The sequence below is a fragment of the Octopus sinensis genome, linkage group LG1 (assembly GCF_006345805.1).
Source record: "Octopus sinensis linkage group LG1, ASM634580v1, whole genome shotgun sequence".
NCBI classification, from domain to species: domain Eukaryota; kingdom Metazoa; phylum Mollusca; class Cephalopoda; order Octopoda; family Octopodidae; genus Octopus; species Octopus sinensis.
Window position 1 is genome coordinate 110451559 of NC_042997.1, and position 17870 is coordinate 110469428.

At 39.4% G+C, this 17870-nt stretch overlaps 1 protein-coding gene across 2 annotated transcripts in view; it reads left to right on the forward strand.

The window, feature by feature from the left end:
• LOC115217895 (C3 and PZP-like alpha-2-macroglobulin domain-containing protein 8) overlaps nt 1-17870 on the forward strand; it is an 80208-nt gene that overhangs the window by 37017 nt on the left and 25321 nt on the right. For both annotated transcript variants that reach the window (XM_036503713.1, XM_029787617.2), the window contains exons 15-24: nt 1219-1413; nt 2614-2763; nt 4493-4630; nt 7831-7879; nt 10478-10591; nt 11667-11772; nt 13514-13631; nt 14795-14914; nt 15306-15422; nt 16277-16408. In XM_036503713.1, coding sequence (XP_036359606.1) covers nt 1219-1413; nt 2614-2763; nt 4493-4630; nt 7831-7879; nt 10478-10591; nt 11667-11772; nt 13514-13631; nt 14795-14914; nt 15306-15422; nt 16277-16408 — 1239 coding nt within the window. The remainder of the gene's footprint in view (nt 1-1218; nt 1414-2613; nt 2764-4492; nt 4631-7830; nt 7880-10477; nt 10592-11666; nt 11773-13513; nt 13632-14794; nt 14915-15305; nt 15423-16276; nt 16409-17870) is intronic.

Below are 17870 nucleotides of genomic sequence, written 5' to 3' on the forward strand. Positions count from 1 at the left end.
GTATAAAGTATGTGCTGTTGTTTAGTGGCGATGATTGTCCAGAGTACGAAGGTGGGATGAAAAGTTCATAGGTTGACCATGATGCAATGGTTGAATTTGACCAGATGTGTTCTATGTTTCGATATATATTTTGTTATTGCCCTCAAGGGGCTAAACATAGAGGGGACAAACAAGGACAGACAAAGGGATTAAGCCGATTTCATCAACCCCAGTGCGAAATGGTACTTTATTTATCAACCCCGAAAGGATGAAAGGCAAAGTTGACCTCGGCGGAATTTGAACTCAGAACGTAACGGCTACGCATTTCGCCCGGCGTGCTAACGTTTCTGCCAGCTCGCTGCCCTGATTCTGCCAGCTCACTGCCCTATGTTTCGATATAGTCTACCCTGCAGCCCATACAGTTCTTCCATTGGTGTTGCAATGCTTGGATTCCTGTGGTATAGAATCTCTCATCCCGACCCTCAAAAAAGTCCTCAACAGCTGATATGACTTCATCATCGGTCTGATACTGCTTCCCAGCCAAGTGTTTTTTCATGTTGGGAAACAGAAAATAGTCAGATGGTGTCAAATCAGGAGAATATGGATGGTGATCAACCAGTTCAAAGCCACAGTCATGCACATAGCAGCCATTGCAACCACAGACTTGTGTGCAGAAGCTTTGTCCTGGTGAAGCAGGACTCCATTAGTTATCTGATTAACATTTAAACGTCTGTCATTCATCACCATGTGGTGAACACATCACTGTTTTCTAGGTTGGTGGCTGTGGCAGGACGTCCAGACCAGGTCATCTTCAAGACTCTCCCTACCCCTCTTGAATTCAGCTGCCCAACTTTTACAAAGTTGATAAAGCTGGAACATCATCCCCTTATGTAGAAACCATGACAGCATGAATGGCCTTGGGAGTTGACCCCTTCTTCTGCAGATATTTGATAACACCACGGTGCCAAATTTTATCCATTTTCACAAAATGTCTCTAGTACCACTTTTTCAATGTGGGTTTATCTGGAACAAAAACCTGCAGGTTTTTGTTCCAGATAAACCCACATTGCATCAGTACAGGTTGAATTTAATGCATGCCAAGTTTAATTACTGTATGATAACTCCTCCTTAGTCAGCCTATGAGCGTTTCAGCCCACCCTTGTATGTGTTGTAGTACTGTGTGGGGGGTGTTTTGTGAGTTTATTTTTCTTACTGTTTCTTACTGTTGTGTCACTTCAGATTGTTGCCAAAGGAAATATTCTCCTGGGAGATGAACTTGTGATGGGAACCAGTCGTCGAAAGACCTTCTCTGTCGCTCTGTCCAGAAGAATGGTACCCACAGCTCGTATTGTTGTGTACTTCATTCGTTCTGCTAATCAGGAGGTTGTCGTCGATGTCTTGAATTTCTTCATCAATGGAGCTGCCAATAATGAAGTAAGAACTTGGAGTTAACTTAAATTTGAACTCTTATTTCTTTATTGCCATCAAGGGGCTAAACATAGAGGAAACAAACAAGGACAGACAAAGGGATTAAGTTGATTATATCGACCCCTGTGCGTAACTGGTACTTAATTTATCGACCCTGAAAGGATGAAAGGCAAAGTCAACCTCGGCAGAATTTGATTTCAGAATGTAACGGCAGACGAATACCGCTAGGCATTTTGCTCAGCGTGCTAACATTTCTGCCAGCTCGCTACCTTAATTAACTTAAAATTCAACTCTTTGCAAGATACTACTGCTAATAATATTAATAAAAATATCCTTTTTACTAAAAGCGCAAAGCCTGAAATTTGGGGAAAGGGGCTGAGTAGATTACATTGACCCCATTGCTCAGCTGGTATTTATTTTATCAACCTTGAAAGGACGAAGGGCAAAAATGGAGCCCTGTGAAATTTAAACTCAGAATGTAGCAACGGGCGAAATACTGCTAAGAATTTCGTCCAGTGTGCAAACAATTTTATCAGCTCATTGCCTTATAAATAATAATAATAATAATAATAATAACAATCCTTTCTACTAAAGACACAAGGCCTGAAATTTTAGTGAAGGGTACCAGTCGATTACATCAACTCCAGTGTTTCACTGATATTTAATTTATTGACCCCAAATGAATGCAAGGCAAAGTTGTCCTCGGTGGAATTTGAACTTAGAACGTAGTGTCAGGTGAAATATTGCTAAGCATTTTTGCCCAGCGTGCTAATGATTCAACCAGCTCGCCACCTTAATAATAATAATAATAATCCTATCTATTATAGGCACAAGGTCTGGAATTTGTGGGGAGGGGCACAGTCGATTACATCGACCCCCAGTGTTTCACAGGTACTTAATTTATCGACCCCAAAAGGATTATTAATAATAATAATAATGCTTTCTACTATAGGCGCAAGGCCTGGGATTTGTGATGCCTGGTACAGCTCCCAGCCTTGCCAGCTCCTGTCAAACTGTCCAACCCATACCAGCATGGAAAATGGACATCAAATAATGGTGAGGAGTCATGTAGCAGGGTTGATTTTGTTAATTAAACTCTTTATTCTAAATTGTATGGATTTGTTCCACTGCTGGGATTTGATTAGAAGAATCATGTCAAGGGAGACTCAAACTCATTAACTAACTGCACACCTTTTATTCTCTCAGGTACGAGCAACATTCAACCGTGGTAAAGATTTCACTCGAGATACCATCGAGATCAATGCCTATGCAGACCCAGGTTCCTATGTGGCCTTTGCAGCTGTACCCTATGACCTGTACATCCGAGGTATGGGTGCTGGCATCACACAAAACAAGGTAAGGTTGCCAGCTATTTATATTTAGTCTCTCCTATTATGACCTTCTCCAAGAAATCGACACTAAAAACATGATGTGATGTAAATGCTTTGAGGGGTGAGGCGGCTTTGTATATAATTTATATAATTTCCTGTGCTGGTACCACATAAAAAAGCCCTCATACTGGTGACGCATAAGAAGCACCCGTGCTGATGTCACGTAAAAAAGTGCTCAGGTATCGCATAAGAAGTACCCATGTGGGTGCTATGTAAAGAAAACACCAAGTGCACTCTGCAAAGTGGTTGGTATTAGGAAGGGTTTCCAGCCAAAGAAAAGCCATGTCAAAGCAGACAATGGCATCTGGTGCAGTTCTTCTCAAACCATGGAAAAACGAATGTTAGAAGAGGACGAGGATAATGAATTTACTCAGATGATGAAAGTGTTTATGATGTTTTCAGATCATTCTAGGCTGGTGTGTTTGATGTGGTTTATATTCAGAAGTCCATTTAGACATTTGTATGTCCATGTTTGCAGGAAAAACATGGATGGGAAGGAATTCTCAAAGACTGCTGCTCTGGTGGGGGAGGACTGTTCAAAGTGTTTAATGCAGAACATAGAAGTTAGACGAGGTAAGCGTATGAGATGGAGCAGAGGAAATGGATGAAAGAGGAAGATGTTGGTGAGATCAGAAGAGGAAAGGCTACATTGACTAGTCCTTCTGATATAAAGATGGTAATGTGTCAATTTAAGTAGATTTAGCTGTTATTTCTAGTATGTAAAGTAACCTAATAAAGGTTTCCGTACCAGTTTGAATAAAAAAAAAATTTTAACTCTTTTGTTACCATGTTTCTGGTGAAATTTACCGATTTCTTTAAATTAAGACGATAATGCAGCATTTTGTAAAATAACTTTATTAATCTGCAGTTTTGGAATATAATTCAGTATGAAAATTTGTTGAGAGATTTTAGTTTAGGTAATTCTAAAGCAGGAAGTTTGCATCGTGCATTCTGGGGCAGTTTCAGGTGAGTTGGTCTGAAAAGAGATGACTGATGGAATCTTAGACTTCTTTCTTTACCTTCCATGTTCTTCATTCACAAAGACATTCAACATATTCAAATCCTCTTCTTTTATTTCTCAGATTTTACCAGAATATTCTGTAAATTTACTAGAATATTCTTGGATCATTCTTTAGCTTTCACGTGTTTCAGTCATTGGATTGTGGCCATGCTGGGGCACTGCCTTGAATGGTTTGGTTGAGCAAATCAAGCCCAGTACTTTTTCACATTTCAAGCAAAGTATTTATTCTATCAGTCACTTTTGCTGAGCCAGTAAGTTATGGGGGCCATAAACAAACCATCATTGGTTGTCACATGGTGGTGTGGGACAAACACATGCACAGATACACATGCATATATATATATATGCATATATAAATATATATGCATATATAAATATATATATATGCATATATATATATATGCACACACACACACACACACATATATATACACACATGAACTCACACGACAGGCTTCTTTCAGTTTCTGTCTACCAAATCCATTTACAAGGCTTTCGTTGACCCGAGGAAATAGAAAACACTTGCCCCAGGTGTCACGCTGTGGGATTGAACCTGGAACCATGTGGTTGGGTAGAAAACATCTTACCACACAGCCATGCCTGCACCTACGTAAAACATTTTTACATATTTTGACACTTTCTGAGTAAATCTTGTTTTCTTAATGTTTTGTAGTTGATAGACGAGTTGTACACCTATGATGAACCTGCCAACAGCACTTACAGACATTTGTGGCGTGTCAGTGAAGCAGAATATAAATACGTGTTCTTTTCAGCCAATGGTTATGGTATGGATGCCGATTCTACTTTCTTGGTAGGTTTACAGTTTCCCTTGTTTGTCTTTTGGATTACGTTATGTTTACCTGTCATGTTGTTCATCTCCTGTTTAACTGTTGCTCATTTGTTCACATCTTAGTTATCTGTTGTTTACCAGTAAATAACTGAAAACATGTGAACCGATGAACAACAGATTGTTTATGAATTGTTTACATTGTGATGTAAAGGTGGCAAACTGGCAGAATCGTTAGCACGCTGGGCGAAATGCTTAGCGGTATTTCGTCTGCTGTTACGTTCTGAGTTCAAATTCCGCCGAGGTCGACTTTGCCTTTCATCCTTTCGGGGTCAATAAATTAAGTACCAGTTACGCACTGGGGTCGATGTAATCGACTTAATACTTTTGTTTGTCCTCTCTGTGTTTAGCCCCTTGTGGGTAGTAAAGAAATAGGTGTAAAGGTGTTAAACTTGGATCTTTATTGATGAAGGTCCAATTGCTCAACTGACTCAGTAGTTCTAAAGTAGGGTCTACACGAGGATTCATGTGACCCACAGGGGTTCATATAAGATTTTATTAAGATTTATGTGCAATAAACTGGCTATGCTTTTACAACACAAAATATTTTTTTAATACAATTCCTAATATTTAATTCTTAAAATATAATAGGGTTTTTTAAGCATTGAATAGCTTTAAGGATCCAGTAGAATAAAATGGGAATCAAAGGAGTTCATAGGTTAAAAAATGGTTGAGAAACATTGAGTTAACTGAACCAACCATTCATTGGATCAGTGTGACTGTGGTTGAGTATTCCACAGACATGTGTATACCCATAACCTAATTATCATATGGAATTAGTGTAATGGTTTATGGCAAGTCCAGACCTTAGAATTACTCGTTCATTCCATCCCATGAGTCCACTCAGTATGTTTGAGTGAATTCAATGCTGAAGTAAAAGACACCAAAGATGCCAAACCATGAAATCTTTGTTGTAATAACCAAATAAATTTTCCAGATTTTTAAAGTGAAGCATCAGTTGGCTGAAGAATCCATTTCAAGAAAGAAATGGAAACCATACTAAACCTTTTTTGAAGGTCTCTTTTACTCAAATCAGCAGCCCTGCAAAACACTCCCAAGGACCATGCTTTGGTGTTACGCTGGCTAAGTTAAGTCTTCTGAAGAACAAGAATCGTCACACTAATGGTCTTCCACTCAATCTCTGTTATTAGTTTTGCATCCTTAGCGTCTTCATATGAAGCCTTGACAAAAAGAAATTTTAAAGAATATATATAGCGGCTGTCATTGGCTGTTCAAGTGCATGTTATTAAATGGAAAAACAGTATAAATCACCATAAGACATCTTTGTGTATAAACATATTGTTTATTTTGTACTTTCACCTTTTGCAGTGGAAGCATGGAGTATGATACAAAAACATGTGTGATTGCATACAAGAAATGTTGTGATTTTTGTTTTTGTACTGAAAGAAGTAACATATAATACTTGTATTACAGTATGTATATATGTGTGTAATAATGAGAACAGTCATTTTGAGAATGTGTGCATGTGTGATAAAATATCTTCAGTTACAAACCATATATCTTGTACAGTTCTATATTTAAGAGATGAGGAATTATGTACATTATTTACGTTTGACAGATATTTGCCATATGCCTGTTGGCATATGGCATAGTGGTTAAGAGCTTGAGCTACTAACCCCAAGATTCTGAGTTTGATTCCAAGCAGTGACCTGAATTGTCGAAAAATACATTGGGAATGAGAACTCTGGTCTGAAATTTCCCCAAGACACCTGATGAAGGTTGAAGGGTATATCAGCCGAAATGTTGTGTTAACAAGAAGAGGACAAATATCCGTCTAATGTAAATAATGCATATATCTTGTGTTGAGGTGAATAGACATGTGAGTAACACATGTGGAAGATTGCATGTGGAGCTGCAGTGAAGACATGCATGTTTGACCAAGGCCTGGTAGGAACTGAGATCGCTTCTACTGTGTAGCTGAGAACAAGGCTACTCAACATATTCATTTGCTGTGTGGGTCGACTGTTGCGCCTCTGGTCACATATTACTATGCATGAGTTATGTAACTCTGCTACATATATATTAAAAATGTCTGTATGTTTAGGAGAAATAAATTGGTTAAGTCTGTTGTTTAATGCTCCCACTCCACCTCTAAGTCAGATTTAAAGATTTGGCTGCTGTTTATAACAGATCAAACCACCAAGAGGTTTGTCCAATACTGATTCAAACATCGCTTAAAATTGCTACACACCAAAAGACAAAAAGCAGTGGAATTTTATTTTATGAAGATCATCATCACTGAAGCTGATCCATTCAAAAGGCTTTTGTCAGCTCTAAGATAAGAGACACTTGTTAAAGGTGCCATGCTGTAGGATTCATCCAGGAATCCAGAAAACTAAGTCATTTAGGATTTTCTTAAGCACTCAGCCATGTTTCAAGTAATATGGAACTTTGGTTTGGTGAGTTCTTCAAGAAATGGTATTGAGTTCTATGCAGAAATATTATGTATTCTGTACAAAATAAAAGTAATGATAATTCTAAGTTTGGAACTAAGCAGCATAATTACAAGACCTCGTTAAATCGTTCTCCGCTATATGGTTAATTAGTGGCCTAATTAGGTTATGGTTTCGCATTCACAATCACCAGATCATGGGTTCTGTTCTTAGACTGGCTGTGCATTGTGTTCTTGAGCAAGACACTTGATTTCATATTGTTCCAGTTCACTCAGCTGTAAATGATTAACCTTGCAATGGACTGGCTTCCCATCCAGGGGGAATGCTGGCCTACTCGCCCTTCCAGTAGGGTGGCATCATTTGAAAGCTAAAAGACAATGCAAAGTGCATTGTGACCAGCAGTGTATAACATCTGTTAGCTTAGTCAATCACATGATACGGTTAATTAGGTCCTTAACATAGTTAATTAATCACTGATGCATGACATCTGCCAAACTTCCTCTACTCAATCTAGCTTATCTACCAAATTCTTTGTGTATTCTTATATTCTTAATATAATCATTGCTTCCAGCTTTGCAGCTTCTAAACACAACTTTTGCTATGAATGTCTTCTCTCTCGATTTCTCTTGGCTTCTAACCACTTTTATAAAACTAATTACCTTTTAGAGAAATCTGACATTTCTACAATCCAATTTGAGAAGGAAATGATTTTCTTAATTCAAGTTCTTCCTCACTTATTTATCTTTGCAGCGAGCTGGTCTTTTAATCCTAACCGATGCCAACATCACTCAAAAGTTCAGTGAGTAAATTTCTTGTATGACTTGTTTAAATTAACCTGTATGTTAGTTAATGTTCTTAATTACATAGAGGGTGGGGGAGATGATTATAATCAGCAATAATAACGAGCTGACTCTGTACAGTGATTTGGTGCACTATAACTAATTGGAAAGGGTTAAAAGTGGGGACAAAAAGCAGACATAGAAGTCAGGTAAGCGACATTTTGAGAGCAATGAAAAGTTGGAAGTAAATACAAAAGGAGAAGGGGTGGATTGGCAAATTCCAAGAACCATGGAATTTCTTAACAATAGAATGTCCTGACAGATTAAGGAAACATTTCCGAAAGCCATGTGTGCTGCACTGTTTATTTTCTTTTTTTTATTTATAAATTTTATAAGTGTGTCTATGTTATCATCATCATCATCGTTTAATGTCCGCTTTCCATGCTAGCATGGGTTGGCCGATATCACTGAAGATTGGCAAACCAGATGGGTGCACCAGACTCCAATCTTGATCTGGCAGAATTTCTACAACTGGATGCCCTTCCTAACGCCAACCACTCCGAGAGTGTAGTGGGTGCTTTTTACGTGCCACCGGCACAGGGGCTAGTCAGGCAGTACTGGCAATGACCTCGCTCAAATCTTTTTACACATGCCACCAGCACAGGTGCCAGTAAGGCGACGTTGGTAACGATCACACACGAATGGTGCCCTTTTAACGTGCCACTGGTACGGAAGCCAGTTGGCTGCTCTGGCAACGATCACGCTCGGATGGTGCTCTTGGCACCCTACTAGCACGGGCACAAGTACTAGTAAGGTGACGCTGGTAACGATCACACTCGAATGGTGCCTTTTATCTGTCACTTTCATGGAAGCCGGTTAGCCACTCTGTCATCGATCACACTCGTATGGTGCTCTTTGCACCCCGCTAGCATGGATGCCAGTCATCGAATTTGATTTTGATTTCATCATTATTTAATGGCTTGAATTAAAAAAGGTGGCCAAAGTTGTTGGAAATATTGTGGATAACCTTGTGGGCTTCTGCCAAGTTGGGTCCTAGATGTTGAAACTTTAATGCATTGATTCCCAGAAAAGCAGGATACTCTTGGCTGCTGTTTCTAGAAGGTCAGTTGACCTTGGAGAGGCACTCTCTTGTAATTTTACATTTAAATTATACAGATTTGCTTCGTCTGTTATTCCCCACTCCCCGTGGTTAAATAAATACCAGTAAGATATTGGGGGAATTCTGTTTCTCCCCTAAGTGTATACTATGGTCGAAAGAGATTGTTAGGCAGTTATCTTTTATATTTTGAGCTCAAGCCTTATCAAATCCGACCTTTTCATGTATCTAGTAATGATTAAGTACCAGTTGAATTGTAGGGTCCACTTTAATCTAGTACAACCCTTCTCTTGAAAATCTGCAACATTCAATTAAATATTGTTTTGGCAGAACTTAACATAGTATTCTGATTTTCCAACTCTTATCAAAGTAGAAAATTACTATTTTTAAATCTCATAACGTTGGATATTAAGCAACAGTACTTTGTAGTAAAGATTGTTTGCCAACATAACATGGCAGTCTTGGTTTAGGACAAATGTTGCTGTAATTTAGCCCCAGGAGACATCGTCTCCAACTGGCTATACGACACGATATGTGTCCTTATATTTTTGAACAAAGGAATCTAGTAGGTCTCCTGGGGCTAAATTACAGCAACATTCGTCCTAAACCAGAACTGCCATACTATGTTAGCAAACAATCTTTCCTATCAAAGTGTTTGACATGTGCCAGTATGGAACATGGATGTTAAATTATGATGATGGTCTCAAATGATGGTTATCATCATCATCCTCATTTAACATACATGTTCTTTGCTGGGCTGCATTGGTTCTACACATTGACAAGATCTTACAGATCCAAGGATTTTGTCTTGCTCCACTGTCTACTTTGGTAAGACTTCTGCTGCTGGATGTTCTTCCTACTGCCAACCACTTTACTGTGTGTACTGGATGTTTTTTTCTTTTTCATGCTTCTGTTACCATAACTAAGAACCCCAAGGATCTGGGGGTAGGGCTTTATGCTAAAAGATGAGGTAGTTAATGTACGAGAGAAGTAGGTCAGAGCAGAACAGGTTTCTTGCAGTAGAAGGGCCGCGTGGTTACTGACATTTTCAAAGAGATCAAAGTGGAGCTGGGAAGAGATAAAAATGGTGAGGTATCTATAGGAATCTCCTCAAGGTACAAGGTGAGTAGAAGTGAGTGTAGGCAGAAGAACCAGGAGTATGGGTGGGTAGAGGTTGCCAGACTGTAGGGGGTGGGGAACAGGTGAGTGGGGGGTTGTGAAGATGAAATAATTTAAAAAAATCTAAAATGGGTTTCAATATTTCTATTTTTTAAGGTGGAAAGCTGGCAGAATCGTCACTGTGCCACCAAAAAATGCTTTCAACTTTAGGTACTGAGTTTAAATGCCACTGGGGTTGATTTTCTTCTTCATCCTTTCAGGATCAATAAAATAAGTACCAGTTGAGTACTGGGGTCGATGACATCAACTTACCCCTTTACCCGCAATTGCTTGCCTTGTGCCAAAATTTGAAAGGAATATTTTAATTTAATTTTTTCCTCAGATACCTGTAATACAGACCCCAACTACTATCCGTGTTACCTGTCCGGTTGCTATTCTGAGCAACAGAGATGTGACAAACGCTTCGATTGTGCTGACGGTGCAGATGAGCATGAATGTGAGTAAAAACTATTTTGCTGAAACTTTTTTAATTCTTAGAACTGTTGCAATGACAACTCCATGGGTAACAAAGTTCTCACCAGATCTCTTCTTTGCTGATGGAATTATCTTTACATCATCATCATTTAGCATTTGTTGTCCATGCTGGCATGAGTTGGGCAGTTTAACCAGGGCTGGAAGGCTGTACCAGACTCCAGTCTGGTTTTGTATGGTTTCTACAACAGCCAACCACTCCAAAACTGTAATGGGTGCTTTTACAATCCACTGGTGGCACAGATGCCAATTTGTGTGACACCAGCATCTGCCATGACTGCTATTTTGCTCGGCTTGATGGGTCTTCTCAAGCACAGCCTAATACCAAAGGTCTTGGTCATTGCCTCCGTGGGGTCCAAAACTCGAAAGAAGCTTTTCACGTGCCACCAGCATCAGCCATTTTGCCCCTATGAAGCCCAACTCTCAAAAGGTGCTTTTTTACGTGTCACCAGCATTGGATATTATTAGTCAAAAATGTCTTTCATTCTTTCAGGGTCAATAGAATATCCATTATACATACAGATTCATGTAGTCATCTACCCCTAAAAAAATTGCTGGCCTTGTTCTAAAATTTGAAACCATTATTATATGCAGTTCTATATTTAAGAGAAGAGGAATTATGTACATTATTTATATTATTTACATTTGATGGATATGTAAATAATGTACATAATTCAGGTGCTTTGTGTCATTAGCTTGGGTGCTTTTTACATGGGGCCAGCTCAGGTGCTTTTTATGTAGCACCAGCTTGGGTGCTTTGTTTGTGGTGCCAGCACCTGTGGAGTTGCCAAGTAGCTTGCAAGACAAGGCCCTATCATCTGAGAGATGTGACTGTGTGCCAGGCAAAAGGCTGGAGTCTTTTATTATACATCTAACCCTTGGTCTCTACTTTGCTGTTTCTACTGACTTCTTTCTGGCCATAGAACCAGACAAGTTTTGGGAGGTAAAAAAAAAAACCTAATAGAAACAAACTTGACTATTCTTCATTATTTGACACCTAACTGTACTTAATTTAAACAAGAAATTCTTTTTGTTTTTAGGTAAATATGAAACAAAAGAAAAGTTAATAACTGATATTGATCGAGTCAGCAGAGTCCAGCGATTCTATGATGATAGTTCTTGGATTTGGCAGGAATATTTTGTAAAGTAAGTCAATATATTGTTCTTTTATGAATGTCTGATAGCACAACAGGCACCAAGTGTTGGTGAACACAATGTAGTGTGTTATTAATAGAAGACAAACTGACATTTCTTGAAGTTGTTGAGCTCACCATCAGACATTTGGATTAGGGGAATGGCATGTAGAAGTTCATCATCATCATCGTTTAACGTCCGTTTTCCATGCTAGCATGGGTTGGACTGTTCGACCAGGGTCTGGGAAGCCAGGAGGCTGCACCAGGCCTAGTCTGATCTGGCAGTGTTTCTACAGCTCGATGCCCTTCCTAACGCCCACCACTCCGTGAGTGTAGTGGGTGCTTAAAGAGAGAACAGTTTGTGTCTGCACAAAACCTGGCGAAAAACACACATACATCAAATGGTCTCATGGCCCTACTGATAAGAACCCACTGGATTTCTATGTCTGGTGTCTTCATATGCTGGGGATAGCACCAGCTGGGGGCACCACAATGCTGAAGATTCATTAGGAACCACCACGTAGCGTACATGAAGAACAAAGGCTGCACTTGTGTGGGTATGTCAGTTGTATAAAGAAGTGCTGAGGGCTTGAACCTGCTTGTAATTTGTGAAAGATGAAGATCGGGGAAGACTTGAGATGAAATGATGAAAATATTGAAGTGATGACAAAAAAATAAAAACAAAAAAAGAACATGAAATAGTAACATTCTGGTGTCTGAGGGATCTGATGTAACATTGGTACAAGCATGGTAAACTGGTTGTTAAAATATAGTGGTGCTGTTGGCGATAGAGGTTGGGCTGTAATGTATCTCGTTTGGGTGTCTCGTTATTCCTGTTAAGTCTCCAGCCACTGTCCTCTTCTTTACCCTCTCATCAATCACTCACCCTTTCTCCTATCTGCTACCATATGCTGCCTACATAATCAAGAATGCCATCTGCTCCGTCTTTATTCAGTCCTCCTCCTATTGCCTTTTACTCCTCTAGTTTGCTTCTACCATCACCCCACTCCATCTCTGGATCTCTCTTTTCCGTGCCGGTGGCATGTAAAAAGCACCGACTACACTCTCAGAGTGGTGGGCATTAGGAAGGGCATCCAGCTGTAGAAACTCTGCCAGATGAAGATTGGAGCCTGGTACAGCCATCTGGTTCACCAGCCCTCAGTCAAAATCATCCAACCCATGCTAGCATCCCAGCATTATCTATTATCCCAGGAGGTTATTTATACAGACACCTTGTGATTCGAAAATGTTTGCATTGTTGATATTTTGTGGTTCATTAACCCTTTCGTTACCAACCCGGCTGAAACTGGCTTGGAGTACAAATGTCTTGTTTTCATAAGTTTTGAATTAAAATCTTCCACCAAACCTTAGTCACAATTTATGTTCCTAACATTAGCTGAATGATAACTAAGTTATTTTACGAAATTATTTGTTATATTTAAAATTAATTGAAAGAAACACAGCATCTCAACAGAAATACAGTATCAAAAGTGTTAAAATATATAATAGAAAAACAATTCTTAGCCCTTTTGATACCAACCCAACTGAAACTGTCTCTGGCTCTGTAGTACAAATGTCTTGTTTTCATAAGTTCTGAATTAAATTCTTCCATCAAACCTTAGACACAATTTATGTTCCTAACACTAGCTGAATGATAACTAAGTTATTTTACTAAATTCTTTGTTATATCTAAAGTAATTGAAAGAAACACATGGCATTTCAAAATAAATTGAGAAATATTTGAATTTTGACAGGCCTGATGGACGAGTTGATTTCCGAATTAAAACACCAAAATACCCACTTACTTGGGTGATGCATGGCCTTTCTATCAGTCGAGATTTGGGTCTTGGAATTATGGCAGCACCAGTTATGGTAAGCGACATTTTGTTTTAACTTTTGCTTCATTTTAATAATTTCATTTCTCACCCACAAAGAAAAAAAAAATGAACACAGAAATACTGCAAAGACTTCACCTGCCATTCTTTTCTATAAACTATCTTGAAAATTCTGTATCACTACAAAATTCTTTCACATAGAATCATCAGGTTTTACCATTCTTTCACCATTATCAATGGTTGAAGAGTAAAAGATAAGCATTTCGTTTATTGAAATCTCTTACAATCCCATGGATTCAGTTAATGGTCAAAGGGTTCTATGATATATATTGTTGTGGCTGATGCCAATATCACCTGACTGGCACTCGTGACGGGGGCACATAAAAAAGCACCATTTGAGCCTGGTCGTTGCCAGGGCTACCTGACTGGCACCTGTGACAGTGGCACATAAAAAGCACCATTCAAGCCTGGTCGTTGCCAGGGCTACCTGACTGGCACATAAAAAGCACCATTCGAGCCTGGTCATTGCCAGTATCACCTGACTGGCACCTGTGCTAGTAGCACATAAAAAGCACCATTCGAGCCTGGTCATTGCCAGTATCACCTGACTGGCACCTGTGCCGGTGGCACATAAAAAGCACCATTCGAGCCTGGTCGTTGCCAGTGCTGCCTGACTGGCTTCTGTGCTGGTGGCATGTAAAAAGCATCATTCAAGTGTGGCCAATGTCAGTACCGCCTGACTGGCCCCTGTGCAGGTACCATGTAAAAAGCACCCACTATACTCTCGGAGTGGTTGGCGTTAGAAAGGGCATCCAGCTATAGAAACATCAGATTGGAGCCTGGTGCAGCCTCCTAGCTTGCCAGTCCTCACTCAAACCGTCCAACCCATGCCAGCATGGCCTATTTAGTATTTCTGGTCTATTTACAAACACACACACACGTGCACAAACGTGCATGCACACAAACACATGCATGCACACACACATCTGCACAAACACACGCATGCACAAACACACACATGCACAAACACACACATGCGCAAACACACATGCGCAAACACACATGCAAAAACACACATGCACACACAAACACACACATACACACACACACACACACACACACAAACACATACACACACACACGCAACAAAGTTTGTTATTGAAGTTCTAAATGTTTGCATTTTGTTTATATTTTATTTAGTATGATGCTTCTCGATACATGTACATACAAGTGGAAGCTCCCACTTACGTTGTCAGGGGAGAACAGATTGGATTCCGAGTTACAGTCTTTAACTTTTGGGACAAAGATGACTTCATTGAGGTAAAAAAAATATTCAAATTTTGCTTTTTTTTTTTGTTAGTTTTTCTCTATTTCTCATTCTCTTATTCTGTTTTTTGTTTCTCTCTCTCTCTCTCTCTCTCTCTCTCCCTTCTCTCTCCCCAGTCTCTGTGTCCCTCTCCTGATCCCTCTTTCCCTATTTATATTTTTTGTGAGGTAACCTCAAGTTTTCTCTCTCCACTTCTATCCTCACCGTCTTTTCCCCTCTCATCTTTGTCTTTTCTTCCCTCCCTTTTTTTAAAATTTTTACTTCACCCTCACTCCTTGTCTCTCTTCTTCTCTTTCATTTTCCCTGTTACTATTGCTGCTCCCTTTCTTTCCTCTTCTTTGCCCTCTCCCTTCTCCTTATTAACCTAATTCATTTCTGTTTCAGGTGTTGGTTACTGCTCATGCTTCTCCATATCATAAATTTGTCCTTGTCGGAGAGTTAGGTTTAGTTCAGTCATACAGTCCAGAACTCGCTGATGGTGACATGCAGACTATAGTCTTTGTAAGTATCGTTTTACTAATCACTTATAATTCATCTCTATAGATTTTCGAGCCAGCATTGAAAGCTATGATGTTTTGTATACGAATATGTCTATGTAAACAATGCGATCGAAGATAGAATGGAGGGTATATACATATTTCGGGAATTCTTGTTCCCCCATCAGTGCCACATCCAATCCATTAACCATCCACAATCACATTGCTTAAATAAACCACAATGTTTAGTGGTGTAACACTACTGAATAGAACTCAGCACATTCCTCTAGGGTACAGTATTGACTTATAAAGCCTTTAATATAGTTGGTTGTATACTATGGTTGCAAAACAAAATATGGTGTCTCTGCCAGCAATTAAGTTTTATTATTGTCATTGTTGTTGACATCATCATCATAACATCAATTTTTTAAATGAGGGCCTCCGTACAATATATTGTTGATTGTTGTCTACTAACTTTGCATTCACCAACACTTATAAAAGATCCCTTACTTGAAAAACATAAAATTATAAGGATTAGTGACAGGAAGAGCATCCAACTGTAAAACAATTCCTCAATGAGTATTCATCTAACTCATACTATCATGGAGAAACAGATGTGAAAACAAATGGATAAATGTTTGTATAGTTTTTAAAAAAATTTATTTAATGATGAAGAGGAACATATATTTTATTCAATCACTCCCTTCTAATACAGACTATCAGAAGTAATTAACCAAATACCTAAATATTTATCACCTGTAGATTTTCCATGGGTGGCCATGGGTTTGTTAAATAATTTTAAAAGATAGATTCAGCGATGCTTAAATATTCCAGTTCTTTGATTTCTATGATTTCTTATTTTAATTCTCCATTTTCTAGCTGGAACCAGGACAGTCCAAAGACATTTACATGCCTGTTATTCCAATTATTCAAAACGGCTGCTTTGATGTAGAAATCAGTGCCTCGTGTTTCATGGAAAGGGACTTCGTCATACATAGAGTTTGTGTGAAAGTAAGTCTGTTGTTGTCTCTCTTTCATTGAAAACTAATCTTTTATCAATGCTGTGCCATTCTCTAACCGATTCCATACAGGTCTGCTTTTAGATATGATGTACAGCAATGTTGCAGTCCTAATAAACGATAACCACACACAAGCATTCAGACCTCTGAAGATATGCTGTGACTGAGAAGACCTGGCCAATAAAGGGAGTTCACAGCTGTAACTTACACCAGTGTTGCATAACCAGCCCCAGCCCACTCAAAAGTACTTTGGATCGCAGGGGGACATGCTGTGCTTGAGGAGATCTATTGAGTCAAGTACATCAAAATCAAATGGAAATTGAAGTTGTGATCCCCATGCTGGTGGCACATAAAGAGCACCATCTGAACATGGCTGATGCCAGTGCCACCTTGACTGGCTTCCGTGCCGGTGGTACATAAAAAGTACTTAAATAGGCCGGACATGCAACACTGGCATTGGCCATGGCTGTGATCTCACTTTAGTTGTTGGGTCTTCTCAATCACTGCATATCTCCAAAGGTCTCGGTCTCCTGTCATTGCCTCTGTGAGGCCCAATGTTCGAAGGTCATGCTTCATCACCTTATCCCAGGTCTTCCTGGGTCTACCTCTTCCACAGGTTCTTTCCACAGTTATGATGTGGCACTTCCTCACACAGCTGTCCTCATCAATACATAACACATGACCATACCAGTGCAGTTGTCTCTTTTGCACACCATATTTGATGCGTATGTCCAACTTTTCTCTCAGGGCTGTCGTGTATGCACACTGACATTACACATCCAGCGGATCATACTAGCTTCAGCAATTAAATAAACTGATATATCTGTCTTTTGATGATGGTTGTTTCTCTGACAGATATTGTTATCTTCCCAAGTCATCGATAGACTGATTCTGTCTGGCACTGTACGACTTCCAGTTATACAGGGTTATCATTCTCAAAAGTTTTGATCGCTATAACTTCCACTCAGTATCACAGTGTAATTACTACATCAGCACAGACACAACTATCAACACAGTCTACACGTACTCTCTTGATACTGGCTGACCTCACCTTACCTATAGTGACTGGATCATTCCACTCATCATGTGGGAGGGGTGTACCATTATTACTAATTCCCTACAACATAATCACTCACACACACACACACATGATTTACAGGCAATATTCAAAGAATACCATTCATCTGATTGTCAAAGACTCACCGTTCAATTTGTCTCCCTCATACACACACTCTTTTCACTCTGCTTATTCTACCCCTATTACCAAGGCTTCTACTCTTTTCAAGCAGCTATGGGTACATACTCCATTGTCTCATCAGCCCTGTGTCGCATCAATCACATCAAATCCTTTCTTATCAGAATCTCATCCTTTTGTCATTCACCTGCACCCTGTTCCTCATATTCTTTTCCTGCAGCCATTGATTCACAGATGTAATTAAACATCAACGGTTTTA